Below are 25611 nucleotides of genomic sequence, written 5' to 3'. Positions count from 1 at the left end.
CAGCATCATGTAGATATGGTTTAGATTTTTTTCTGTAGGTGCACTACATTGTATTTGTCCCCTTCTTAAAGGGAAGCTTGCCTGGCAGCCTTCACCTATTCAGTTTTGTGAGCTCCTTCTGTAATTTTGTGCCATTGGCAAGGAATTTAACTACTTGAAAAAACATAACGTCATCTGCACACTTAAAGAGATTTCACTGCAAACTTATTTCTCCAGGGGACTGATAAAGGTGTTCAATAAAACTAGTCCCAGCACCAAATTCTGGGATGACTCACTTTGAATGCTTCTTCATCTTGAGAAATGTTAGTTAAGGCCTACCATTTATCTCTTATCTTTTAACAAGTTTTAGATCCATAAAAGACCTATCCTCCAGTCCATAGTAACTTATTTTCTGTATTTGCCTCTGGTGTACATTGTCAATGGCTTTTTGAAAATCCAAATATATTGCATCTACTGGTTTCATTACTAGTGCACTTATAGAAGTCCAGCAGGTCCATGAGGTAGGTTTTCTCTTTGCAGAAACTATGCCAGCTCCTTAGCAATACTCTGTGTTTGTCCATATGTTGGGTGGATTTATGCTATTATCTTACCATGGCAAGAAGTCAGAACTGCTGTATCCCAGCATCTCCCCTGGCACCCTTTTACCATTTCAATACTCTCTTGTGTCCACAGCTAAGTTTATCTGGAGAGTGATTTACTCACCAGACTAAAGGATAACTGTGAAAAGTCATGAATTGAAAGGAAAGAAGGAAGAAGCAAAGCTTGACTCTGTAGTTTATTGATTACAGCTCTGAAATAGAAGAGCCACTTTGGGCTGGCAGTAAACAAAGACCTGTCTATGCTCCTGGAATTATTTTCACAATTTTAAAACTCTTCTCTGTATTTTTAGCAGATGATGCACTTTTTGATAGTGGTGGAGTTTCATGGTGGTTTAGTTGTTGCTAAATGGTGGAAGTCCTAGTGCAGTTTGACAAAGACATTAATTGTCACGAAGGTCAATATTTACTGGAGTAGCTTTTAAGGGATGTTATTTTAGTAGGATTCAGGATTACAGATGTAGGATTCAGTATTACAGATGTAAAATGTTCAAAATCATGAGTTGAGCCCTTTTAAGACTGACTTAAGAATAGTAATTTGGAGGTCTTTTTCTTTGCTTTCTGGTCCTTTATGTCACATCATGTTTTCAGAGAGTGGTCAGGACTGGAAATGTATTTAAGATAGTGTAAGCAAAATTCTCCTAATTCTGACTCCAGGAGTTTGCATTACAATACTTAGTACTACAAGAATGGGGAGCACTGCTGGCTTGCAGGCCCTGGCCAGATGCCACATAGCATTTGCTTCAAGAGCAGAGAGCAGCTGCATGCATTGTGGATGCGGCCCTGGAAGGTCTCACTTGACTCATCTGAATTCTGAAGTAGTTCAGAGATTTTGAGGCAAATAATCAGCCCACCAGTAGGAAATACATGGAAGAAAAGTGCAATGCTCCTGCTTGCTTTGTACTCTGAGGCGGCTCTGCAATTTGTTGGCAGGTTAGAGCAGTTGAGTTGGGGAACTGGCCTGGGTCAGATTCTGTCTTAGGACAAAGGAAACTTAAAAAGTTTTGTATATGTTCTTTTTTTAATCAGAGTTATGAAATGCTCTTTGGCCACAGCTGACAGCCTGGACGATACTTGTTTCAGTTAGGTGTTAATCAAGGGTTCCTGTAGAAAGACTAACATTTGGTCTGACTCTCAAATCCCTTCAAAATGCCTTGTCAATGTACTGTCTATTATGCTTCAATCGGGACAAGGTTTGGCAGGTATAGATTCCAAGTGTGCAAATCTAGCATTTTCATAGCACCTTGGGCAAAAATCAGATTACCAAGAGAAAGCCCGTTCAAAGAGAAACAATTGAGACTGGAAGAGAGATTAGTAACTGTGTGAAACTCCACTGTGTTAGCAATTAGTGTTAGCAAATTAGCCTGCCCAAACACCACCATTTCACCAGTATCTAAACGATTGTATCAGGAACTGTGGCACACATTTTCCCCAAGACACCTTCATCTTGCCTGAGAGGTGCTCAGATAAAGCACAGTAAATGAACACACACATGAAAGAATCAGTTTAAGACTGAAGGTGTTCACAGCTGAACCTCTTTAAGGGTGTGCTGAACAGAGGACAAGATGAATGAATATACTCTTTATGTGAATAAATTGGATTATAATATAATAACAATAACATTCTGCGGCTGAAGCAAATGTTAAGTGTTGTGGTCAGCTGTTCATCAGAGGATTTAACTTAATTTTTTAAATTGGAGGGAAATTGTTACCTGTAGAAACATTTGCCGCACGATGGCAGCATAATCCAATGAGACAAAAAATTTGGCAGTCATTGCTGGGAAATACTTGCAGTTTTTAGAAGGCTGATTGTTACAGAGCCACAGTACATCTGAAAATGAAGTGTTGGCAGCATCTGAATAGCTCTTTTGCACTGTGGAGGCTAAGTGGCACCGTGGGTTAGTACCGTAGTCTTTTTCTTCTACAGACTCGGTCTTACATCCTGGCTTAGCCTGTAAATGAAAGCGAGTTGGGTGGTCTCATCCCAGTCCCCATTTGTGCATATCACAAAACCACCAGGCAATTTGGCATGGCCAGGAGTTGCTGCCTGGGAGAGAAGCGGGTTTTGAATAGGAGAGGGACTGCAGGTCATGAGCAAGGTGAACTGGCAGATCTGTGAAGGGGGGTTTGTATAGCACCTGCTCAGACTGAACGACAGTCACCATCTGTCATCAGTACTAATTTTATTCTGAATATATTTGCACTATAGTTTATTTCCTGCGGATGAAATCCAAGTCAGATCTTTATTTTGTCCTTCTCCGTTTTGCTATTCATGGGAGTTTTGCCAGTGAAAGGAGCCAGCAAGCACCACAGGATTTGGCCTGTTTTTATGTACAATTACAATGAACAAATTCATTTAAGTTTTGTTTTGAAGAGATAGGAGTGTAGATTCTTAAATATGCCTTAAGTATCTACAGCACAGGAGATAATAGTCCAAAGGTACTATCCACTAGGGGCAAATCTTCAGGGTTTGGATGATGCACGAGACCAGGTGTGTGTGTCAGCTCTGTTGTACAGGCTCTCCACAATCTTGGTTTCTCTGGAAATAACCCTGGTGCTAGGACAACGCTATTGTCCCCATTTTATTGGTTCAGAACCAAAATACAGAAAGGCGGAGTCATGTCTAGGTTTATGAAGGAGCTCAAGAATACTGCTGAGACCTGAATCTAGGTTTATGAAGACCTGCTGCAGTGGAATTCTTGGAGGAGAAGCTGTTAAAGTGAAGAGTAAGGCCAAGAGAGAAAGTGGGATAGATGGAGAGAGGAATAGGGTACTGCAGAAAATGGGAAACTGGTTGAGACATTGAAAAAAACATGATGCAGGAAATGAGCACAAGTTTAGGAGCAAGAGTAATAGTAACAATAGTGGAAAAATATCAGAAAAGACGTGGTTTTTATCATTTTAATCAAATACCAGTAGTTTTTAAAAGCTCTTAAAAACCCAGTAGTACGATGAAGAAAAAATCTAAGCAATCAGGACAAGCAGAAGAATGTGCAATGTCTGCAGAAAAGAAGTTGTAAAGAACAAAGGAAAAGCATGAATATAAAAATATAGTGCTGAAAAACACAGTTTTGAGGCAAGTACTTGTGAAGCTGTGCCAACTTCTGTAAATACATTTGGTTTTAAAGTGAGGAGACATTATAGAAAAGTTGAACTATTTCATTTTTACATTTTCCTAGCAAAATGGTTCAATCTTTTATTTCCAAGTTAGAGTTCATTTTACAGCTGAGTTTGTTTTAGTTTAAAACAGAATAAAAGCGATCCAGAAGTGAGATAGGATGTTTCAAGAAATGGAGAATGAAACATTTCATTTTACCTGAAAGAAACTCTTCCTTTTTTTTAAGTAATAAAAAAAATGTTTCATGATGCCCTGGAAGAATTATTCTCCCAAGTTTTTCAGTTCTCTCACTGAAGTGAAAAATCAATTATTTGTGCAGCCCTACTTGTGTAATGAGGCATGTTGAAGAAAAGCTTTGGTTGGAGATACAAGTGTTCCTGTACTAAAATTTCAGTATTTTAGATACCTCTGGGTATCTTAGAGACATCTGAGGGACCAGGTGGGAGAAAAGGAAAGTTCTCACCGTGCAGGATTATATCATCTGACTACAGCTCTTTTTGTTATCAGAAGGAATCTTGCTGCTGTCTCACTGATGTTGCAAGTCTGGGTTTTTAGTTTGGCATGGAGGTGTACAAGTATTTCTCCATCTTCCAAGAGTCTTTCTCCATCTTACTCCGTGCTTCCTGGGTAAGCTGATTTCTTTAGCAAGATGACTCAGAAGGTGATGTATTGGTTAATCTCAGATTTTTTATCCTGTTCTGGGAAATGGCTGATCACACTAGAAGCAAGTTTATCACACAGTGTTGATCACAGCTACCACAACTAGCACACTGTTGGTCACACTATAAGCAAGATAAATTCTTCTGTACCATTTCCATTGCAACTTTATTCAATCAAGCACGTGTTACAGGGTTAGTTTAAAAAAATTGCCCTAAATTTCTTATCAGTTGTGCTTGTGTTGGAACAAATGTCACTTGTGCAAATTCAGTCCTTCAGAAGGGAAGACACAAATACTTTCCTGTGCCAGTAGTTGATTTTCCACATGCATGATCACTTTGCTTCATACTGGCCACACACTGTTACAGAGGCATAAATTCTTGCATAAGAATAGCATGGCTGTTTTGTACCCCAACTTCCAAATGAAAACACTGCTGAAAAATTATGGAATACCAAAGATCTTTATTCTGCATGGGGGCACAGAAGAGTAAGCAAGGTCGCTGTGCCAGTAATATCTCCAAGTGATAACACTAAGTCTCTTTCTTTAGTTCTTCCCATCATGCTAGTAATTCTAGAAACAGAAAGATACTTACTTGGATTGAGTGAATGACTATGTAGATAACTAGAAAAAAAACGGGAAAAGTTATGCTTATGCACTTTAGAACACCATGTCTTCTCTGAAATTTTTGTTACAAAACTGTTTGGATTATGTATTTTTTTCACTCAAAGTACCACAGACAAATTCACAGAGGTCATTGTCCAGTGGTTTGTTGATGTTTGTTCAAGAAGGCAGGACTTCTCCTTGCTGCCTCCATCTACTCCAACCAACACAACTTTCCACATGCAAGTGATTCATCTCTTGTCTTTTACACCTTTCCAGTCCTCTGACAAGACATTCACTTCCATTAGATGATAACTGCTAGCTGAAGTTGCTGCAGAAAGAACGCTGACACCATCACAAACCACTTCCGTGAGAAAAACAGTGGATTGTCTAGGATGGCTGTAATGTTGCAACGCTGTAATACCCTAGTCAATGGGGGTTTTGAACCATCTAGTTATACACCCAAAATAAACCGGCAGCTTTGTAGCAGCTGAATCAATGAAAATGTAAATACTTATTTTTTTAGTATTTTGCAGATATCAAAATGAATTTATATACTTGAATTTGAATGGACTTAAGTAGGATGAATGTTGATTCTTTGAACTTTTAATGGTCCTTCCTCCCCCCCTGTACTTATTTGATCATGAAACTGTAAGCAGATATATCAAGTGCTCTATCAAAGCCCTGCTGTATAAAATGGCCTGGAATTCCTGAAATCCCATATTATGAGTTTGTCAGCTCTGAGTTTGTACACAGCTTCTATTACAGAGCCTTTGAAAGAAATTCTAAATCACAAAAAAAAAAGTAATGTAAAACTATTTTTATTGAAAATACATCTACAAAGTAATGTTTCTCAATCCACTCTGGGTGCATACCAATGCAGAACCAGTGAGGGATGGGGAAGGGAATCCTTCTATAATACCTGATTTCCATAAGAAACAAAGTTAGTATAAAAAAGATCACATTCTTTGTGACACAATTCATTTTTCTCAGCTGATGTCATAGAAAGACAGCCATTTACATTGTCTTTGCAATGTATTTCCAAACAAAATCTTAACAAAAAATTAAATTGTTATGCCATAAATTCTACAGTTAATGTTTATACACACATTCTGAATACAGTATCTATATAAAAATATCTCTAATTACATATCAGAAAATGCCTGTCTGTATCCTAGATTTGCATTCTGTTAGCAAAAAAAATCCCCCATATTTGTTTCAGTCAAAGATTCATGTAGAGCTTTGTTGGTTTGACTGCTCAATACTCTGTATTAAACCCTGCTTACTTCATTCACTGGAGAGTTCCTGCTTGTATTGTCTGAGTTACTCCAGTGGAGAAGATGGGCAGGAGTTTTCAGTCCTAAAAAACCCAGTCTTGCCTGGGAAAAGATTTACCTTCAGCCAGCATGCTGACATTTTAACTACAGTTACTTGTGCACTGTACTTCTGTTCTCATAGTGACAGAAGCAACATATTGAAAGTTTTTTGAGTGGCCACTGGGACATTGCAAGGGAATCCTTCATTTCCATCATCAGAATTTTTTGGTAAGGGAAGGGAGAAAGAAGGCAATTAAACGTTTTAATAAAAAAGATCACTCAACACTATTGTCCCTGTCAATATTTTTTCATTCCCCGACTGTAACTGCCTTATAAAACTTTCCAGTTTAACCTCTATAATAATACAAGGCAAATAGGAAAAAATACATAATTTATATTTCTAGAAAAGGGCTTCATCAGGGAATAATCTTGAAACGAACAAAAAAAGCCATAGGATTACAAGTGCATTGTCTCCCTTTTTTCATTCTTTCCTTATCTATTCCCTGAAACAAACTTACAATATTGTGCTTTAAAATCCTAATTAAAATTTCAACATTTATTATATTATTTACTATTTTGCAATTGATATATTTTTTTCTAGTACAAAGTAAAAAAGCACTCATTAGTTTTAATTTCTAAAGCGTTATTTTTTCTTTTTGAGATGCCGCTAGTAAACACACAAGGATTTCAAAATTTCACATTGAGATAGGGAGCCTTCTTCAGATGGAAAAATGTGAATCCAGCTAGTAGCTCTACAACCTATCAGTGGGATGACCAAGCATTTGGGAGGTTTCCAATCAGAAAATATCGTGTTGGCCTCAGGGATTCAGATTTAGAATCCAGTTCCTTTAGGATCTGAGCATCTCACCCTTCTGCACCTCCTGCAGAAGGCTGGCATAGCATTCTATTCTTACTGCTTATTAAGTAGATAATTGGTGTATGCAGACTGTGCTATGTTTTTTTTCCAAAGAGAGATGAAAACACATATTTTGTCCCAGAGTCAATACAGCCTAGGGCCTTGCTCCCACAAACACTTACATACATGGATTGTTCAACAAGGTTGATGTTGAAATTATGGGGACAAATCCAGATTGGAGGTATATACATACATATGTAAATGTTTGCAGTCAGTGGGAGCTGACTAGGTTAAGTTTTTATCAAGATCAGCTGAGGCTATTGCGAAGACCTGTGTCTGGATAAAATAACTTTCTCCGAAATATTTCAAATCAGCTGATAAAAGAGTTGATTTTGAGTATTTTTTATTTATATATCTTCCTCCTTTTTATCCTTTCAATTAATGTCCTTCTTTTTATTGTCCTGATAATATTTGAACAATGTTATAACACTAGGGAAAAAAAAATGAGATAAAAAAACAAAAATCCTGTTAATTTACTTAGCTGGATTCAGTTATCAAGATAGAAGTATTGACCATATGTTTATAGATGTTAGGAATTTTGCAACAGATATTTAAAAAAATAAAACCATTTTCAAATTCTGTTATCTGTTTTTACTTTCCAGTTAATAAAAAAGAAAAAAAAAAAAATAGATTCACAGGGCTGAGTAACATATACACTGATTTTTGTTTTTATTTAACTGACAATCTCTCTTTTTTTATCCTCAGTTAGCACACATCTAGCAGGACCAGTGTTTTTGCCTGTTATTTTTTTTTTAAGTGGGAAGCCAACATATACCGTGATCACTACTAATTTGGAATGTATTTTCATTAATTCTTTCCAGTGCTAGCATAAAGGGAGTAATCAAGGAATAAGTGAACTTGGTGAATTCAAGATATAAATGGCCAGAAAAAGTGTGTGTTTTCCACACTTGTAGTGTTGGATTCATGCTTTCTTTACCCTACATCTTGGTTTCACTGTCTAATGGTTTCTCACTCTCATTTTCTTGTGAGATCAGTTGGTACGGTTTCTTCATTTCATTCTCCTCTATCACAGAATTACCCATTTCGGCATCCCTGTTCTTCAGCTCATGCCGTGATAAATGTTCAACAATTCCTGCTCCGATGGAGTCTCCCAAGACATTGGTAGTGGTACGGAGGCGATCCCTAAAGAAAAATAGTAAGTTAGCTTTGATTTCACCACTTGTTCGGGAAAGCATGCAGATTAGCTGTTAAAACAGCCTTTAAATAGCTACTAGATGATTCAGCTATTTTATGCATATTCATTTATCTAAACTGTTAATGCCATGATTTCTTCTACAGAAATTAACAAATATACTAGGATTTGGAGTCATATAATGTGTTAATACTCTTGGCAACTTCACAGCAAGAAACAACTGTGTGATGAGGATGACAAACGGAGCATATGGCAGATGCTTCTCAGAGGCATTTCTATACCCTGGTGGTTTGGGTTTATACTCTTTGAACATGTAAGCCAATGAGAATCTACCTTGTTAGGGTCATTTCTCTCCAGATCATAAACTATGGTCAGTAATTTAGGGTGAAATTGTGCTAAAAAAATTCAAATTAAACTACAACAATTCAGCCCTCTTAGTGGGGCCTGCGCAGAACATGTAGGAGGCAGCTTGACGAGGAGTGACTGGCACTGTTACTTGATAAGCGTCCACCTACATAAGGCTGTGGGCATGTGGTTAGATAATCATTTGAAGACATTATGTTTTGATAACAACTCAGGCAACTTCTTGCAGGGATCGCTTGAAAAGACTGAAGGATAAAAAGCCTCTGGAAACTATAACTAATAGGTGTGAGATGAAATAGATGTCGGAGGAAACTTTCTGCCTTTGATTACGTTCCTGGACCTAAGGGATTGCCCCATATACCTACAGGTGTCAGTTAGTCTTCTGCAGACAGAGGAATAGAAAAACTGAGGGGCAATACATTGTGGTCGCTGGCTAAGAGAGTTACACAACTGTTTTTTATTTCTGTGTCCATGGGGTAGACATATGAACCCTTCCCAGATTAGATAGTCAGCAGGGCTGCAATGAACAGGGTCAGATATGAACCAGCTCTGAGCCTGATTGATAGAAAGGTTTTCATTGCCATCCTACAAAAAATAGAAGACTAAAGCAATTTTTTGCTAATTTAATTACAGTGTGTCTGAAAGTTTTCTTAGTACCCTAAGGATGCAGGTTCCTAAGTAACCCTTTTCCATGCAAGAGGAACCATCGTTAAGTAACATCCCTCACCATCTGCTCTAAAAAAAATCCTTAATCACAAGAAATTGTGAATCTTTTTAGCACTTCTTTCCAACTGCCTTCCACAGCAAAAGAAGTACATCACTGATTGCAGTATTGCCAGAATGTCCCTGGCTACTGCACTTTTAAATATGGTCTAAGTGCTCAGTGACTCCATAAAAATACTTACAAGAACCAGTCCACTGCAATGATAAGAGTGATATCATCTGTAGGCAAACCTACTGATGTAAGCACAATGACCATGGTGACCAGTCCAGCTTGAGGAATGACGGCAGCCCCAATACTGGCAGCTGTAGCTGTGATGCTGTGCAAAGAGATGGCAAGAGCAATTAATTGACCTCCGTAATAAACTCTCCTTATCATCTGGCAAACATTAAAAACAGATATGAAGCAAGAAGGCATTTGCTCAGTAGTAAATAAAAAGATGAGCCCAGTCCCTTATCTGAACACTGCATAGCTGCAGGAGAGTGTGGATCTTAATCCAAAATGTTTACACTAAAGCTTTATCCAGAACCCTCGAAACGTGACTTTGTTAGGTGGTAAATCCCCTACTAGATGCTAAGGGCCAGACAAAAACATCATAGCTACATGACCCCATCCATTGAACAAACTCATTCCACAAGCTCAAACATGTTAAAAGAAAAGCTGAGGAGGTAATTTTGTCCTAGCAGATCTAATGCAAGAACTTTTATTCTCTGTCCATCTCACTATAACTTCACACCAGGTGAAGTATCTGTCCTCCAGCAGTTGGCGTTCTGCCATCAGAAAACAGAAAGCTGCCAGAAACCCTGAATCATACAGTCTAGTAACTTGATAGAAATATGCTTGTTCACACCTGGTTTAGGAAGAATTTGTTTTGTCAAGTGATTTGGCAGGGAACAGCTCTAGTACTAATGAATGTGGAACTATTGCCTCAGAGTGTGGAGGCAGAGTTTTGCCTTCTGTTGACAAATATTGAATTAAGTTGGTGGGTTTCATGGAGAGAAGCACTTCTCTTTGAAAGTCTTCTACATTCTCAGTTCACCACATCTGAATTTTCAGTGTTCCTGAGGGATAAACATGTGTGTCTCTGTCCTACAATGTCCCTCTCTCTCTCCTCTTGCTGACATTTCTTTCTTCTGCACATGTAACAATCATTTTTTTCTCTTAAACTATTTCAGTAACAAAATGAAATTAATGCGGCTAAGTTATCATCGAGTGCTACGTAGTGAGTTGTTTGCTGTTCGATTTCAAACATGAAGGCTTGTGTGCTTGAAAATGTACCCGTCTTCTCCACCTCTATCAGCTGATGTAATAAAAGGTATTACTGCTCCATACACAGCTTGCTCTACTTACGTCCTGAGACCATCAGGACAAGGAAAACACCACCTCTCCTAGCATTAGCACTGCTACACTTTTATGTTATTGCTTTGTACACGCATTTTAAACTACCTGGTACTGACTGTAAGTTTGTAGCTCCCAACAGCTCCATGAGCTCTTAGGAAAGAACATTTAAAAGTCATTAAAAACTGTTCTTGTTGGCTCAACTAAGTGCAGTGACAGGTGAGTCATGTTACAGTTTTTTAAAGGTTCATCTAATGGACAATATGTGCTGTGGGACTTCTTCTGTGCAGAAGATGTAAATCATTACAGTTATTCAGCTACTGTAGCAGTTCTTGTTTTTAGCTCTAGGTGCTTTTGTTTAATCCCACATATAACGGCAAGGAGTTATCACAAAGGTGCTTTTATTACATGTAGGTAATAATGGCTTCTGTACCTGATTGTGATAATCTGCCCAAAGTTCAGATCAAAGTTGTTAACCTGTGCAATGAAAATTGCAGCCAAAGCCTCATATAAAGCAGTTCCATCCATATTAATTGTAGCACCAACAGGGAGTACGAATCTTGTAACTCGTTTGTCCACTCCATTTATTTCTTCTAGACACTTAAATGTAACAGGTAGTGTTGCAGAACTGAAACAAAAAGAAAGAAGGTAATATATGATATAAATTCTACAAAGAGGAATGAAAAGAGTGTCACGCATTGTGATGAAAAGAGAGATTGTTCTGTCTGTCTTAATTTTTACCAGAATATTTTTTTTAAATGCAAAGGCTGAATTTAAACACTTCTAATAATGGAGGTTCTCCTAGTACTCTTGGAAACATTTTCCAATAGTTAACTACTGTCACTCCATACGTAGTCCCTAGTCTGAATGTGTCTAACTTCAGTATTTTGTCATGAGAGTCTTCTGCTAGGCAGAGGAATCGATTTTAAAATTCCTGCTTCTCATTTTTTGTTGCGGAGTTATGACTGAATCATCCCTAAGCGTTGTTTTCCTGAAGTTAAACAAATTGAGCTATTCAAACTTTCAGTAAACAGCGTATTTTCTCTTAGTTATTTGCTGGCTCCCCTAGAAAGGGCGTTTTGATGGGTAGTTACGTTACTTTACCACTTGTGGTTTAACACCAGTATGCAGCTAAGCACCACACAGCCACTTACTTACTTGCCCCCACACCCTGAGTGGGACAAGCAAAGAGGAAAGGAACAGTAAAAGCAAGAAAATCCAAGGGTTGAAATAATAAAAAAAAAAAGTTTAATAAGTGGAGAGTAAGTGGAAAAAGAGAGAAAGAAAACAAAACAAAACAAGTGATGCAAAGGCACTCATTCACCACCTCCCACAGGCAGACCAATGCCCAGCCAGTTCCCAAGTAAAACATGGCTAGCTGCCCTAAAATGCCTTCTTTTCCCTTTTTATTGCTGAGCATGATGTTTATGTCGTGGAATATCTCTTTGGTTAGTCAGGGTCATCTGCCTGATTATGTGCCCTCCCAACCTATTGCACACCCCTCAATCTTCTCTCTGCAGGGACAGAGTGAGAAACAGAAAAGGCCTTGATACTGTGCAAATATTGTTCGCTGATAGCTAGAACATCAATGTGTGATCAGTGTTGTTTTGGTCACAAATCTAAAGCATGGCACCATACAAGCTGCTATGAAGAAAGGTAACTCTGTCCCAGCCACGCTTTGTACACCATTTAATCCTGTTCACCTGCTGTTACATCCAAATACAATATAAATGATAATTTTATTTAAAGACCAACTCAGCTGAATGTTTTGGCTTCATATGCTACAGGAGTGCCCATTAAGCCCACACAATGCCAAGTTCCTTTTCAGAGACACTGCCTCAGAAGGAAGGATAAGGTGGCCATTTTATAAGAGATGCCTGGGCTCTTTGTTCTTAAAGATGTATCTCTACATCTGATCATACCAAAGTAAAGAGGTTTTTCAAGACATAGCAATTCAGATTACTCTTGTCTCAGTGACCTCTTCATTGCTAACTACTTAACAGTCTTTCATGTCTTTGGAAACTTTATCAATATTGAGAAAATAAAATACTTATAAAATGTAAAGTAAAGAAGGGCTGTGGAAGATTGTGCTAGAAAAATCTCTCTAATGACAGTCAGCTTATGGTTGTATTTTAAACAGCTTGTACATGCACTCACAGTATAGTATGCTCTCTTGCATCAGTCTAGGTTCTCACTGAGAATCTTGAGCAGAGCAACACTATTACTGTTACCCACCAAAGTTGTAGTTTCATTTTATTTTCTCTTAAACTGTGCTGACTGGCATTAATTTTATTGTCTTCTTTTAAAAATCATTATTAATCAAACTGCCTTTTAAGCATTCCACAAATTTGCAAGGCTTGACATCAGAATGTCAAGTGTGAAATTAGTAATTGTCCCTCTCTACAGATTAATATACTGGCATAATTTTTTTAAGTCCTTAAGAGCTTTTTCAGTGATACAAAACTTAATCAGATTCTAGATTAATGGTCACAATAGCTTCTCATCCAGGTCTTCAAAATAATCCCAAACAATGGGGACTTGAATTTAGTAATACAGAATGTCTGACTTAAAACATCTGTCTTTAGGAGATACTTTTAAATCAAAGGTGTTTTATAAAAGGTCACATGGTATAGAAATACGTATTTGATTATAATAATGTTTCCTTTCACCAGGTTTTTTAGTTCTTTTTATTCATACGGTGTACCTATGACTTCATCAACAAAGAGCAAAAGAGGCATTTCTATTGCAGGTTGTATATCCATTTTGAGCACAGAACATCAGCTGCCAATAACGGTTCCCAAGCTCTCTCAGAATCCCGTCTGAACTTTCCTGTTTGCTGCTCCATTTTGCTGTGCATATCTTTTGCCAGCTGCATCCTTCACCAGCAAGCCATTACAAACTACTTAGAAATCTCAAACACCAAGGCTAATCAAAGTCACAGTCTGCATCACCAAACAGACTCATTTCATCTCTGTTCAGGGATTCTTACAGAAAATAGAGTTTAAGTCAATATATTGATAATATTTATCTCTATCAGAGAGCAGTGGAACTGAAATAAAGTACCCAAGTGAATACTTGAACACAGAGTTAACCAATTACATTAGGCAAAATTGTTTCTCAAACCAGTAATGTTATGAAAACAGTACGGCCTTAAAATATTGTATTATACCTGGAAGACGTTCCCAAAGCTGTGACTAATGCTTGGATTAAGCCTCCAATAAATACCCAAGGGTTCTTACGAGTGATCAGGAAGTAGAGAAGAGGTAGGACAATGACAGCATGAATTAGCAAACCGATGATAACTGTTACAGTATACATGGCAAGCTGACCACCAATCACACCCATATCTTCCATCTCAACAATTTTTCCAGCAATCAAGAAGAGGATTCCAAGTGGAGCATACCTGCAAATAAGAAATCAAATCAGTATTGTACCAAGTAAAGTAGAAATTCACTCTCCCCCCATACCTTTTGTGTTTATACGTGTGCATGAAAGTAGGATTTCACTGTTAAGATAACTGTAATTATTCAGAAGCAGTTTGAGAGTTTAACTCTTTAACTCCTAACAGTTCAACCTGGATTAAACCACAGCAGTGACTGTTTCTGATAGGCTCCATTGGGTTCAGGATCTGGTAAGGTTTTCAAAATGTACAGCCTACCTTTCAGACACATAGGGAGATTAGCTCCCTTTGGATTTCAAGTGTCATTTAACAGCTAGTTTAGCCAAATCTGTTATAATTCTGTCTGTATGAACAAAGACACAACCGACACAGTTGTAGACTATGCCAAGTGCCCAGTTCTATTATCTTGTCAGTGTGGTTTCGCATGTTGGGTGTTGTTGGGGAAGGAACCCACACAGAAAGCTGCTAACTTCCAGTGATTTCAACCTGCTTCTGGCCATGCCCCATGTTATCCACTGGGGCACTGGATAAATACTTTAGCCTGAAACCATCTGTATGACAGAGGTTAGCTGCATTGTGGGGCAGCAACAAAGGTGGTATGATCTGCTTTTCCTTCTTGGTAAGCACAGCTATGGATGAAGAAAGAGTTAGAGCTGCATAATTCTAACATAATTCTGCTGCAACTGGACTTTTGGTACAGCTTTATTCTATAAATATCCACTTGTCTTTTCACAGTAAGTTACCACAGAACAAAATATATCCAGCATATCTCAATTGCACATTAAGCCATCAAATCCATGTAGAAATGTCCCGAAGTAACAATTCTCATCCACTGCTTTATCACCTTAAGCGTGCTTGTAAAGAAGGAGAAAATATTTTTGCTTTGTATAGATGTTTCCTAGCAAAATAGAATTTTAATTACTGGAAAAATTATATTTATTTTTAGTTTTGTATCTATTACTGCAACATAGGTGTGTGTGCTCTTGGGTAGGCTTTTGGAGTTGATTTGTTCATTTGTTTTCTGTAGCAGAGAAAGCAACAAGACATAATTTCTTTTCATAATTAACCTTCTGCCTGACAAATAATGGATCTTCGTTGTTGAAAAGACTTCATACGTAATGTTTGAGGTAAAAGGTATTGGTTTTATTTACCTATTGAACACAATAAAGAAAGTAGGAAAATTACATCTATGTGTAAGCTGTGCAGCTACAATGCAAGGACATATGTACACACTACACAACTGCAGGAACCAGTTGTGTTGGAAACTAATGATAACAAGGTCTTGCTGTGTAGAAATAAGATTATAGAAAAGGCTTGTCGGTTTCCTTTAGTGAAGTCAGATTAGGATATAAGGAAACTTTGATAGCATGCTGTTGTGATCGCTGTATTTGTGAAGACATAGAATGGCGCTGTGTAAGCTTAGCAAGTTCTGTCACAGACCCTGATTTTTCTCATGTCAAAAGCTAAACACACTGAAAGAGTAGGCATGTTTGGGCAAATTATTGACATATAGAATTATGGTTCTTGGGTTCATTTATGAAAAAGCTACAAGGTAGTTAAGATCTTTTTGTCTGACTTTCTGCCAACCACACTCTTGCTATCCAGTGCCTGACTGTGATGAAAAAATATTGATAGTAACTTAAAGTGGAATTTATCAAAGAGGTACTTACCACATGATTAGAGCTACCAATCTCATGATAGCCTCATTAAGGCTATCAAAGAAGTCTTTCAGTGCCTGACCTTGCTCTTTCATGCTTCCAATCACCAGGCCAAAGCTTATTGAGAAAACCACCAAGCCAAGGGCATTCACTCCATTTACAGAACCTGGAACAGGAACTATTTCTTCTTTCATTCGGGTAAGAGTTTCCATTGCTTCTGACACATTGTTTATTATGGAAGCCACTGTGGATGTGTCATTGGATGGAATAGCTACTTTAAACATTCTCTTTTCATAATTAGTTTTGAACTGTTAAAACAAAAATAAACAAAGATAGGAATTCTGTGTATAGCAAACAAAGGTAAAAATCACACATTAAATGATTAATTACTATTGTAGGACATTTGAATTTTGTGTGTAATATTTGTTGGTAAAAAGTACTGTGATGAAAACCTGGCTTTCCTGAAAGTGACAAAAATCCATATTAACTCAAGAGCTAAATCTTCACCTTTAGCTTCCGGAACTCATTGTCTCATAAATATGTCAAAATCAAAGATGCAGATTTGTCATGCTCATGAGTTTTGTGACAAAACTATTGATTCTTAGTTTGCCTTTTTTAAAGTTGCTATTTTTCAAACAATGTATTTCCAGCTGTTAAATAAATAGGACTTTTTTTGGCTAGTGAAAATATTTTCATGTACTCTGGAGTTTTCTTACTTTTAAATCTTTTTAAATTAGAAAAAATTAGACTGAAATTAACTTAAATATAACATATGTCTTTTTCCCTTTGCTATGGCAAAGCCATCAGTTTTCTATTCTTTACAGTAACAAATCACCACTTTTCTTAATTAAGAAAGGAGTTCTACCTTAAATGGTTCCATTATGGAATGGGCAAATCAGTTTCAAAATCTCAATATGCTCCTAAATGTCTGCTTTGAAAACCAGTCTGTCACCACCTAACAGTTTTCCAAAGAGAAATGTGCATCCTGAATATTTCTCTCTGGGCTCAAAAAGCCCTGCAGCCCTGTCCTGATTAAATTCTGTTGAACACAAATACTAAATATGACTAGTAAAAATGTTTCTAATATATCTCAGGATCCTTAATACACTATTAAAGCAATGGGATGCTGGTGTCAAGGTTGTTGAGCAACTTTGGATTTTTATTCCTTTGGGCCTGCCAACAAAAGATAAATATTAAGTCCAGGAGCTGTACTAGTATTAGTAATATCTGGAGACTGTTATACACTCCAAAAGTATTTGAGTGAAATGGAGTACTTATGACTAAGAAGGGAAACCTGAATATCATCATCTATCAACACTGACCTGATTTTCTGTTATTTTCAACACCCTAATAGTTTTATGCACTCCTTCCACTCCAAACTTGCTTACAGATATTCTTCAGTTTTAAATGAAATTTCCTAAAATATTTTAAGAATTGGGCTGTGTTTAGAGGAGACAGCTGTGCTGTTCAAACAGCTGGCTGACACAGAAAAGCTCAGTTCCATTCCCTCACCCACTCACATCCAGCCTGTGGTAATTTCCCCTCTATGTCAGTTCCAGTTTGATCTCTCAGTGAGCCTGTTCTACTTTTTAAACTGGCAGAAGACCTCCCAAGCAAAAAAAGGGACCATTTTTGGGTAAAAGCTATGGAGGTGAATCAGCTCACTGACTGATGAATGCCAGAGAGGGCAAAACACTGAGACTGGAACTGCACAGCCAGGGAAGGAAGAATAGGATTGCCTCTTTAAGTGACAGGGAGATATTAGAGTGGAAATGGAAATTTTCTAGTTCTCACTAAATGGTTTTTAATTATTCAGTCCTGACAGGAATGTTAAAATACTACCTAACACTGTACATCAAACACCTTAATTTTTATTTTTTTTTTTTTTTTAATATGTAAGGTATGAGAATTGTGTTATATGTATATTCCTATTACTGTTTTTCAGTAGAAAAAATATGTAAAAATTTCTTAATGCAAATATATGAAAGGTGTAATTATGCTGGACTTGTGGGCATACAGATTAGACAAACATAAAAAAGCAAGGTGTTTAATGAGGACTGGAATTAAAGCCTAATTTCCTACTAGATTTCTTATTCATTTCCTACTTTCCACAGCACATCATAACTGACGTCCTGACTCTTGTCCACTACGCTCAGGTCCTTCTCTCATTCCTCCCCATTTGACCAAGTTAAAAGCAACACATGATAATGGCTGCCAGTGTTGGATGTGTGCTGCCGGGCTGGTTGGCTGCTGCCTGTTGGCACAGGCCATGAGCTCAGCCATAAACCGCTTTTCTTTCAGTGGCAGCACCTGTCTTGATTTGTCTGAGAATTGCCCCCCTCATGTCAAATTAGGTTGCAATTGGCCATTGGGCTCAAAAACTAGGACAGGGGACTGCGAAGAAGTTGGACAGCTACAAGGGAGAAAACAGAATCACTTGAAGTCTCTTACCTTTAAAATCCCCTGTTAAAATCAGTTTAGGTTGTAATAAGCATTTTCTTTCTTTTTTGTGCTGATTCCTGAATTCTGTCCCATCAGGAGGATGCCTTTAATTCTCTGTTAGTTAGGCCTTTTTAGGGGAATAACATGGATTTTAGGACCTCACTTAGCAAAGCCCATTTCCAACTTCAGCTACTAGACTGGCACACCAAGACGTAGATCTTATCTGTTGAATCATCCTGTTGGTCAGACTTAATTATTCAGAAATATTACTAGGGAGAATAGTCTTTATAGATCTCCTTCCAGAGCAGTGGAGAAATGGTTTATTTAGAGTGAGATTTAAAATGGGAATCTGAGCAAGAGGAAACAGAGCAACTTTATTTGCTTTGGGACAGCCACTTGAGCTAACCTTTCTTCCATTATTGCTAAATGAGGTTAAGGGTAACTCTATGGATGTGTCTGTCTTATGCCCAAAGCTGTCAATCAAAAGTCACAAGAATGTTCCTAGTGAAGCGAAAGAAATTAAAGAAAACTAAATATGGGAAATGCAAAGGAGATGTCTACTAAGGAAAAAGTGTAAGTTGAGCTTTATTCTTGTTAGTGCTTTTTCAGATGACACTAAAGGCAAAATACAAAATTGCTTGATCACCACAAAACAAATTTTCTGTGTGTAGAATGGTGAAAAAGCCAACTGTTTATAGGAAGTGACAGGATGAAAGACCACCTTGAAGATGATAGATAATGTCAAAGGTTTTGAAATAGATCAGCTAATGGCAGACTTGACTATTTCTCTGCAGAGAAGCTTGTGCTGAGATCATTTTGTGAGTTTTTATGAGATTCCTACTTTCTGGCAGGTCTCTGTCTTGGTGAGAATCAGAGTTATCAGCTGTTATGTAGCTCAAAATGATATTCTAATATCACACTGTGATTCTGCAGATCCTTGTTTTTTGCAGCATTCAAAGACAAAGATTGTAGGCTTCAGGGTCTCAGAAGAGCTGGTTATGTTTTACTAGATGTCCACACACCTATACTGATAATCTGTGATGGGCTAGACAACATCACCGAAGTCCCATCATTTCTGAGGATGTTTGGTGCATTTTGTCTCCAGGCAGAGGTATTTTTGCCTCTTAAGATTATAGATGCAAAATACTTATAGTATTTCCTTAAGTTCATGTATAGAGAACAAATTAGGAGCAAGGTAAATATTATTTGGAACATATTAATACTAATAGCTTTCTATGAACAACCTTATCTGCAAGTAAAATATAAAAATAATGGCATTTCTGGACTTTTTTACAAGACATGGTGCTAATGATGACTTTAAAACAAATTTTAATTAAGTTAGTTCATTATGAAATAGACAATTACTTTATTGCATAATATAATGACTTAGTTGTTTACGCTTTTATTACTATTTTGTTTTCATTAGTGGTACAAGATACCCACAGTCATTTGACTTGAATATATTGCATGACTTCTTAAGAAGCAACATTATAACATGGCAGTAGCACATTCCAGTGGTGGTTAACTTGCAGACAAGGTAATTGCATGGGTAACTGCTCTGAAAACTCATAATTTACTGTCAGTACTCTGAAATAGTGTAATTAGCACTGTCTGTGCTAAGTCTGTATGATGAAGTAGTTTTTAGTGACTGGTGATTTTAAAAGCAACAAGTTTGCTTAAATGCAAGCCCTCACAAAAATGAAAAGAAATTGAAATAAGGCAGTGATATCCCATCTTCCTAATTAATTTCTTCTTTCCTTTCTATATGGACATGTATGAAAGCATTCTAAATTTTCTGCAGAAGAGCTGATGACACAGGTTAAAATATATCTTAATTAGCCAAAATTATCATGAGGAATAGACAGTGTATGTTAATTAGTATTCATGTCTGGTTGTGTGATCAACGCTTCCAAACCCCTTGATAAGGATGAGTTCAGGAAAGAATATTTAATTAAAAACATCTCAGAAGAAGTGCAGTTATCAGACGCACTTTTCCAGTTCTTTAAGCTTCAGCTGGCGTCAAATTCCACCTATTCGCAACAGAATGACACTCTCCAATTGTTAGACTGATTCTGTTTCTTTTGATGTCCCAAGTTCACTTGTGTTTCTTTTGTCGTTTGAGATATCCCCAGAGCACAACACAAAGAACAAGCAGTTAAAAAGCAGTATCTGCTTAAGAAGCAGAGTGCTTAGGACTGCTTAGCCTTAGGCTAGGAAGCATTTTTGAATTTAGCAAAGAAAAAGAAATGAAGAGATGGTGGCCAGAGCTGAAAGATAAATCCAAAGATTTCTTCAGATATCCCTAAACTGTGGGTGAATATAGTGGTATAGAGAAAATTTTAAACAAAGTAATCTAGTTTTAGGTAAGTGTGGAATATTTATCTGCAGTCAGTCTTTTCAGATTCTCCTGTTACTGACAAAAATAACAAAAGCCCCCAAATGATCAGTGCACAATGAAGGTAGCAACGTATGTCATATGGAAATAACCAGCATCAGAAAGTATGCTGTTTGGATTAACGATCTGCTGTTTCCAGTGACCCTATCCACCCCTGATTTAATTGGAGGAGGTCCTGGCAGAGACAGGGTGCCAACAGGACTTTGGTCTTTCACAGGGAGAGAGGGAGTAACTAGTGAAGAACAGAGTGAAGCTAAAGCCCAACATTTTCCATATTATTATTCTGAACTTGACCTGCTAGACAAGGGTGGCTCTTTGTCCCCATAGACTTTCTTGAGGCATAGGGTTGAATGCCACCAGCTAAGCCTGAAATGATTCTGTTGATTCTCAGCTGAAAGGTTTGAATGAAAGGATTTCCTTAGCTTTCCTGTGGCACTGCTCTCTCCTTCAGGGACTCCTCCTGGATTCTGGGATCCACAATGGGGGTCCTTTTTGGAGGGGAAGGGACATTTTGTTCCACCACGCTTCCTGTTTCTGGGGAAGAAAATGTGCAAAGAAGGAAGAGCAGGAGAAGCAGCAGCAAGAGGAGGCAGCTTTGCCTCACAGACTGGCTGAGACAGAAGAACAGTAAAGGGAGTACAAAGGACCAGAAGACCAAATGAGGAACAGTAGAAAATTCAGGAAGATTATTCCTAAGTAAGTCCTAGGGTCCCAGTCTTCCTTCATGACTCTTCTCCCAGCAGCAATCTTATAAAAGCCTTCCCAACTCCATCTAGAAGCCCTCCCCAACTTCGTTACGCTTTCCACACAGCTCCGTTTCATTTTGCAGGAGAGCAATTCCACATCCAGAAAACTAACTTTACTTCACTAAAATTAATCATGCGAAAAAAGGCACAGTTTTCCATGTCTTGGTGTTGCAAAATCTAAGCAACAATTGATCTTTTGAGAAATGGTATTTGGTCCTGTGTGTTAGTGGAGCTGCTCTGGGAAGTGCTTGCTCTTGATGGGCGAAGTAACAGGTTCAAAACTTGCTGTGAGTACTAACACAGTCATTATAGGACCTGCCTGCTGGCCGTGGTGAGAAAGAAAGAAAAACCTTCCAGTGGGTTCCAATGCAGACCTCTGTCAGGAAAGATGCCTGCTTAAGGATGCTATAGGGCATAATGTGAGCACCTAATATGTCAAAAGAAGTGATGTGAATGTAGAGTGCATATGTCAGTGATGGTTTTCAGGTGTGGAAAGCTGTGGATCAGTATTATGCCTTTGAGATGAGATGACTATGAGTAGCAGTCTGTTTTGTGTTTGGGCCAGCAAACACGGTGTTACAGAAGCAGATTAGTGCCAGATGGATCATCCTTCTTCATAAATGTTCCGAGAAACATATGAAATACTTGTCATAAACTTTTGAAAATAAATTTATGGAGTCAGATGTGCAAAGTCATCTGGATACCCATGAATCTTACACATACTTGTTTATCCTGTAAAATGTTTTTAGTGTAACAAATCTGTTACAATCTGATTCAAAAGGTAATACTATCAGTATGACAGAATTAAAATCCTGGTGCTTCAGTAAGCACAGCTGCTGATGAAAGTCAGAAGGAACGTTCATTAAACATTTCCTGGTTTTTGAACCATTTTTCAGAAGTCCCTTTAAGCTTTAAAGCACATGAGAAATACAATATATTTAATCTAAACAGAATCTACAGGACATCTTTAATTAAAAGCATAGATTTAGGACTGCGAGGCACTGAACCAAGTTTCCTGTTGCTGTAGGATTCTTTACTGAAACAATTTTTCAAGCTGTATCTTAAATTTGATGAGGTAGTTCGTTCCCACAGCTCCCAATTAAAGATTTTTCCAGGACCTCATCTTTTAGGTAATGAAAGTTAAAAACCTTACTAATTCCCACTTTAAGTTCAGTTACAGTGATTTCCATTTCTTCCTGTATAAACAATTTTCTTTATCTTATACAGCTCTGTTCCAACTTTGGTTTTTGTACCTGAATAGCTTTTAAATCAAGCTTCTTTTTGCTTTTGATAATCCTAGCAACTCCTCTCTCCATTGTGCTAATTTTGAACAACTCTTCCTATGAACAAAAAGACCTGAATATACTCACTATTCCAGACAGCCATGTTCCTCTGGCTTTATTTCCTCTCTTGGAGTTATGTCACGTAATAAATCCTAGAGCTGAATTAGAGGGCTTTTAATTTTTTTGTTGTTTCTGATGATGACTTCCCACCTCAAAGCAGAAATTACTGTTAATTTCCAAGTGTTTATTTCACATGTGATGAAGAGCTACAAGGAGACACCAATGTCTGCAAGAGCCAATTCACTCCGTTGTTGTGACTTTATAGTATTATGGTGTGCCAGGTACATACCACCTTCTTTGGCATTTGTTAGATATCTCGATACAAAGTTCTTGGACTTTCTTGTCATCTGTACATTTCATTGTGTGCATCTTAGGGCAATGGCATTCAAAAAAATATCAATTGAGCTACACAATTGTGTCCTTTGGCAACTTCCATTGCTATCTCCACAAATTTTACAATTCTTACAATAATCTTATCCCCTGCTCAACTATTTCACTTCCCTTATATTAAAAACTTTGTTTTACAGAAGTCTAAAGAGATTAAATCCATTGCACTTCTGTGGCACTAGAGAAAAAAAAAAGAAAATGAGCAATCTTGTGGCAGAGAGGTGGAAGGTTATTGTGGTACAATCTATGTTTCAGAAACCTGTGTTATTTTTTATCTTTTTTTTTTTTTCCCATGTATTTTTCATTTTCATTTATTGTGAAATCTTTACTCTTTTATTTAGATAAAAATATTTATCTAAGGTATTTAGATCCTTCAGTACAACCAAGATCAAGTTAATGGGTTAACTGCTTAAAAAAATTCCCAAATATTTTTGAAATTACAATCTGAAAGACACTATGATTGCTTTTACCAGTTATAGATAAATTCCCAACTTGAGAGATTTATTAAAAAAACTTACTGCTAGATTTGTGACTTTATGCCCTAATTCTTTCATTATTTTGAGATAAAGATGGTATCAGTCCCTGACTTTATTACATTAAATTCTTTGAATTTTGTTTCTAGTTTAGATACAGACTTCTGTATTTCCATACTGCTCTTCTACATCACTGTCCTGAGTTCATCCTCATCCTCACTGAAGAGGCATAGCATTTGTTGGTTTTGGACCTGGGTCTAGTTATCTTTACTCTTGATTGAATCTTTAATCTCAACAGTCCCTGCTTTTTATTGGTCTCTGTTTATATAACTGAAAAAAATATTACTGTTTCTTTTCAATTCTTCTGCAAGATGTAACCCAGCTGGACTTTGGAAAGTTTATCCTGTTGTTTCTTGACCTCCACATTTCAGCTTTTTTTTTATCGCTACACCAATAACTGGTAAATAATATCAGTTCAAGGTTGTCTGTGGGGTCAAGATGAAGCAATTAGGTTATGGAAATATACATTATAGGTTTCACTGAATCTATAATGTCCTTCTTTTAAAAAAGGAGTGTAACTACTTACTATTATTTTCTTCATAGAACAGTTAAGGTTAAGACCATGCTAATGACAGAGGAATCTGGGAAGCAACATAAAAAGACCATTCCTATGCACTCCTATCATAGGTGACAGGAAGTCCCCTGGTTTCATTTTGTTATTAATGTCCACATAATTGTTTCCTCTTTTTTGAACCTATGCACATTTCTCACATGGCATTCTTGAACATCTTCCAGTCTTTGTACAGATGATGCTTATCTCCTAATTTAACATAATATTGTTTTTGAAAAGTAAATTCTGTATTGACTTTAAAGAAGCTTGCTGTAGACTTACGAATTTGAGATTTTGAAAAAACTTATTTTTTGATTTGCTGTGCCACGTGTGTTTTCTTCTCTTCTCATAGCAAATACTGAGACAATATGATTGAAAACAAAGCACAGATTTGGTTGTTTTAGTTTGATTTTTTTTGACAGATGGCAGCATACATAGGGTTTGATTCTGCTCTAAGTACAAGTACTTGATATTCCTAAAGAAAATGCTATTACATTTAAATTTCTTACTTTTTTTGTGTTTTAGTTGGAAATAATGAAAAATTTTTACCTGTTTAAAGCAAGCTTCCACCAGATTTGGAGGGAACATATTTCTGTGAAAAAGAAAGAAAATAACATGAGAAGTAATAAGACTGTAGTAATATCTTAAGTAGGAGCACAGCTAATAAAAGAATTGACCAGCTAATTTTTAAAGGAATCCTAAGACAAATATGTAATTATGTATACAGTGAGCAGAGCTTTGCATACAGCATTGGCCTGGTTAGCTTTATCAGGACAAAATGTAGTAGGGTTGGATAGATCCTGGCAATTGCAATCTCTGTATCCAATACTGTACAGCAGGACTGGTTATGGAGCAGAATATTAGCTAAATTACCAAATGAACAAAGCTCTGTGGGTCAGTGCTGACTTTTAATTTTGTATTTATTATATGCTTTCTGAATCCAGATTTATAAAGAAGTTATTAATATTTAATGCATTTCTACTTCTCAAACAATTTTTGCAGTCACGTAACCTAGTACAGTATGAAATTTTAGAATCTTGTCATGATTAAGAAATAAATATTTCTGAAGTTTGGGTATTCTTTAATAATAACACATACACATGTATTTATGTGTTGTTACTTGTTACATATGGGGCTTTGTTTCTTTGCTTTCCAGAATGGTGACATTTCTGAGAGAATTAGAAGCAGCCTAACTGAATAAATCTTGAGGAATCTGAGTGCAAACCTCTTCATGGGTCTTTCTGAAGTCCCCCTTCCTGGCAGCATGACTCTTGGAGGCCTTTCTCCATGTCTCTGGCTTCTCCAAATGGGTTAGTGGAACACAAAATTTTGGTGGCTTTACCTGTGGAAAAGCTCCCGAGTTCAAAACCTCAGCTTCC

At 37.2% G+C, this 25611-nt stretch overlaps 1 protein-coding gene across 1 annotated transcript in view; it reads right to left on the bottom strand.

Annotated features, from left to right (window-relative positions):
• Window positions 1-7686: 7686 nt before the first annotated feature.
• Window positions 7687-25611, bottom strand: part of LOC104159306 (excitatory amino acid transporter 1) — an 18758-nt gene continuing 833 nt past the window's right edge. The window contains exons 2-7 of the mRNA XM_009697184.1: window positions 24782-24824; window positions 15849-16144; window positions 13948-14181; window positions 11212-11406; window positions 9625-9759; window positions 7687-8346 (exon numbers count right to left, since the gene is read on the bottom strand). Coding sequence (XP_009695486.1) covers window positions 8142-8346; window positions 9625-9759; window positions 11212-11406; window positions 13948-14181; window positions 15849-16144; window positions 24782-24824 — 1108 coding nt within the window. The 3' untranslated portion in view covers window positions 7687-8141. The remainder of the gene's footprint in view (window positions 8347-9624; window positions 9760-11211; window positions 11407-13947; window positions 14182-15848; window positions 16145-24781; window positions 24825-25611) is intronic.

This window comes from Cariama cristata, unplaced genomic scaffold (genome assembly GCF_000690535.1).
Source record: "Cariama cristata isolate BGI_N322 unplaced genomic scaffold, ASM69053v1 scaffold40663, whole genome shotgun sequence".
In the NCBI taxonomy this organism is placed as follows: Eukaryota; Metazoa; Chordata; class Aves; order Cariamiformes; family Cariamidae; genus Cariama; species Cariama cristata.
Note: the sequence above shows the minus strand (reverse complement) of the source record. Positions and strands in the feature narration are given on the sequence as shown.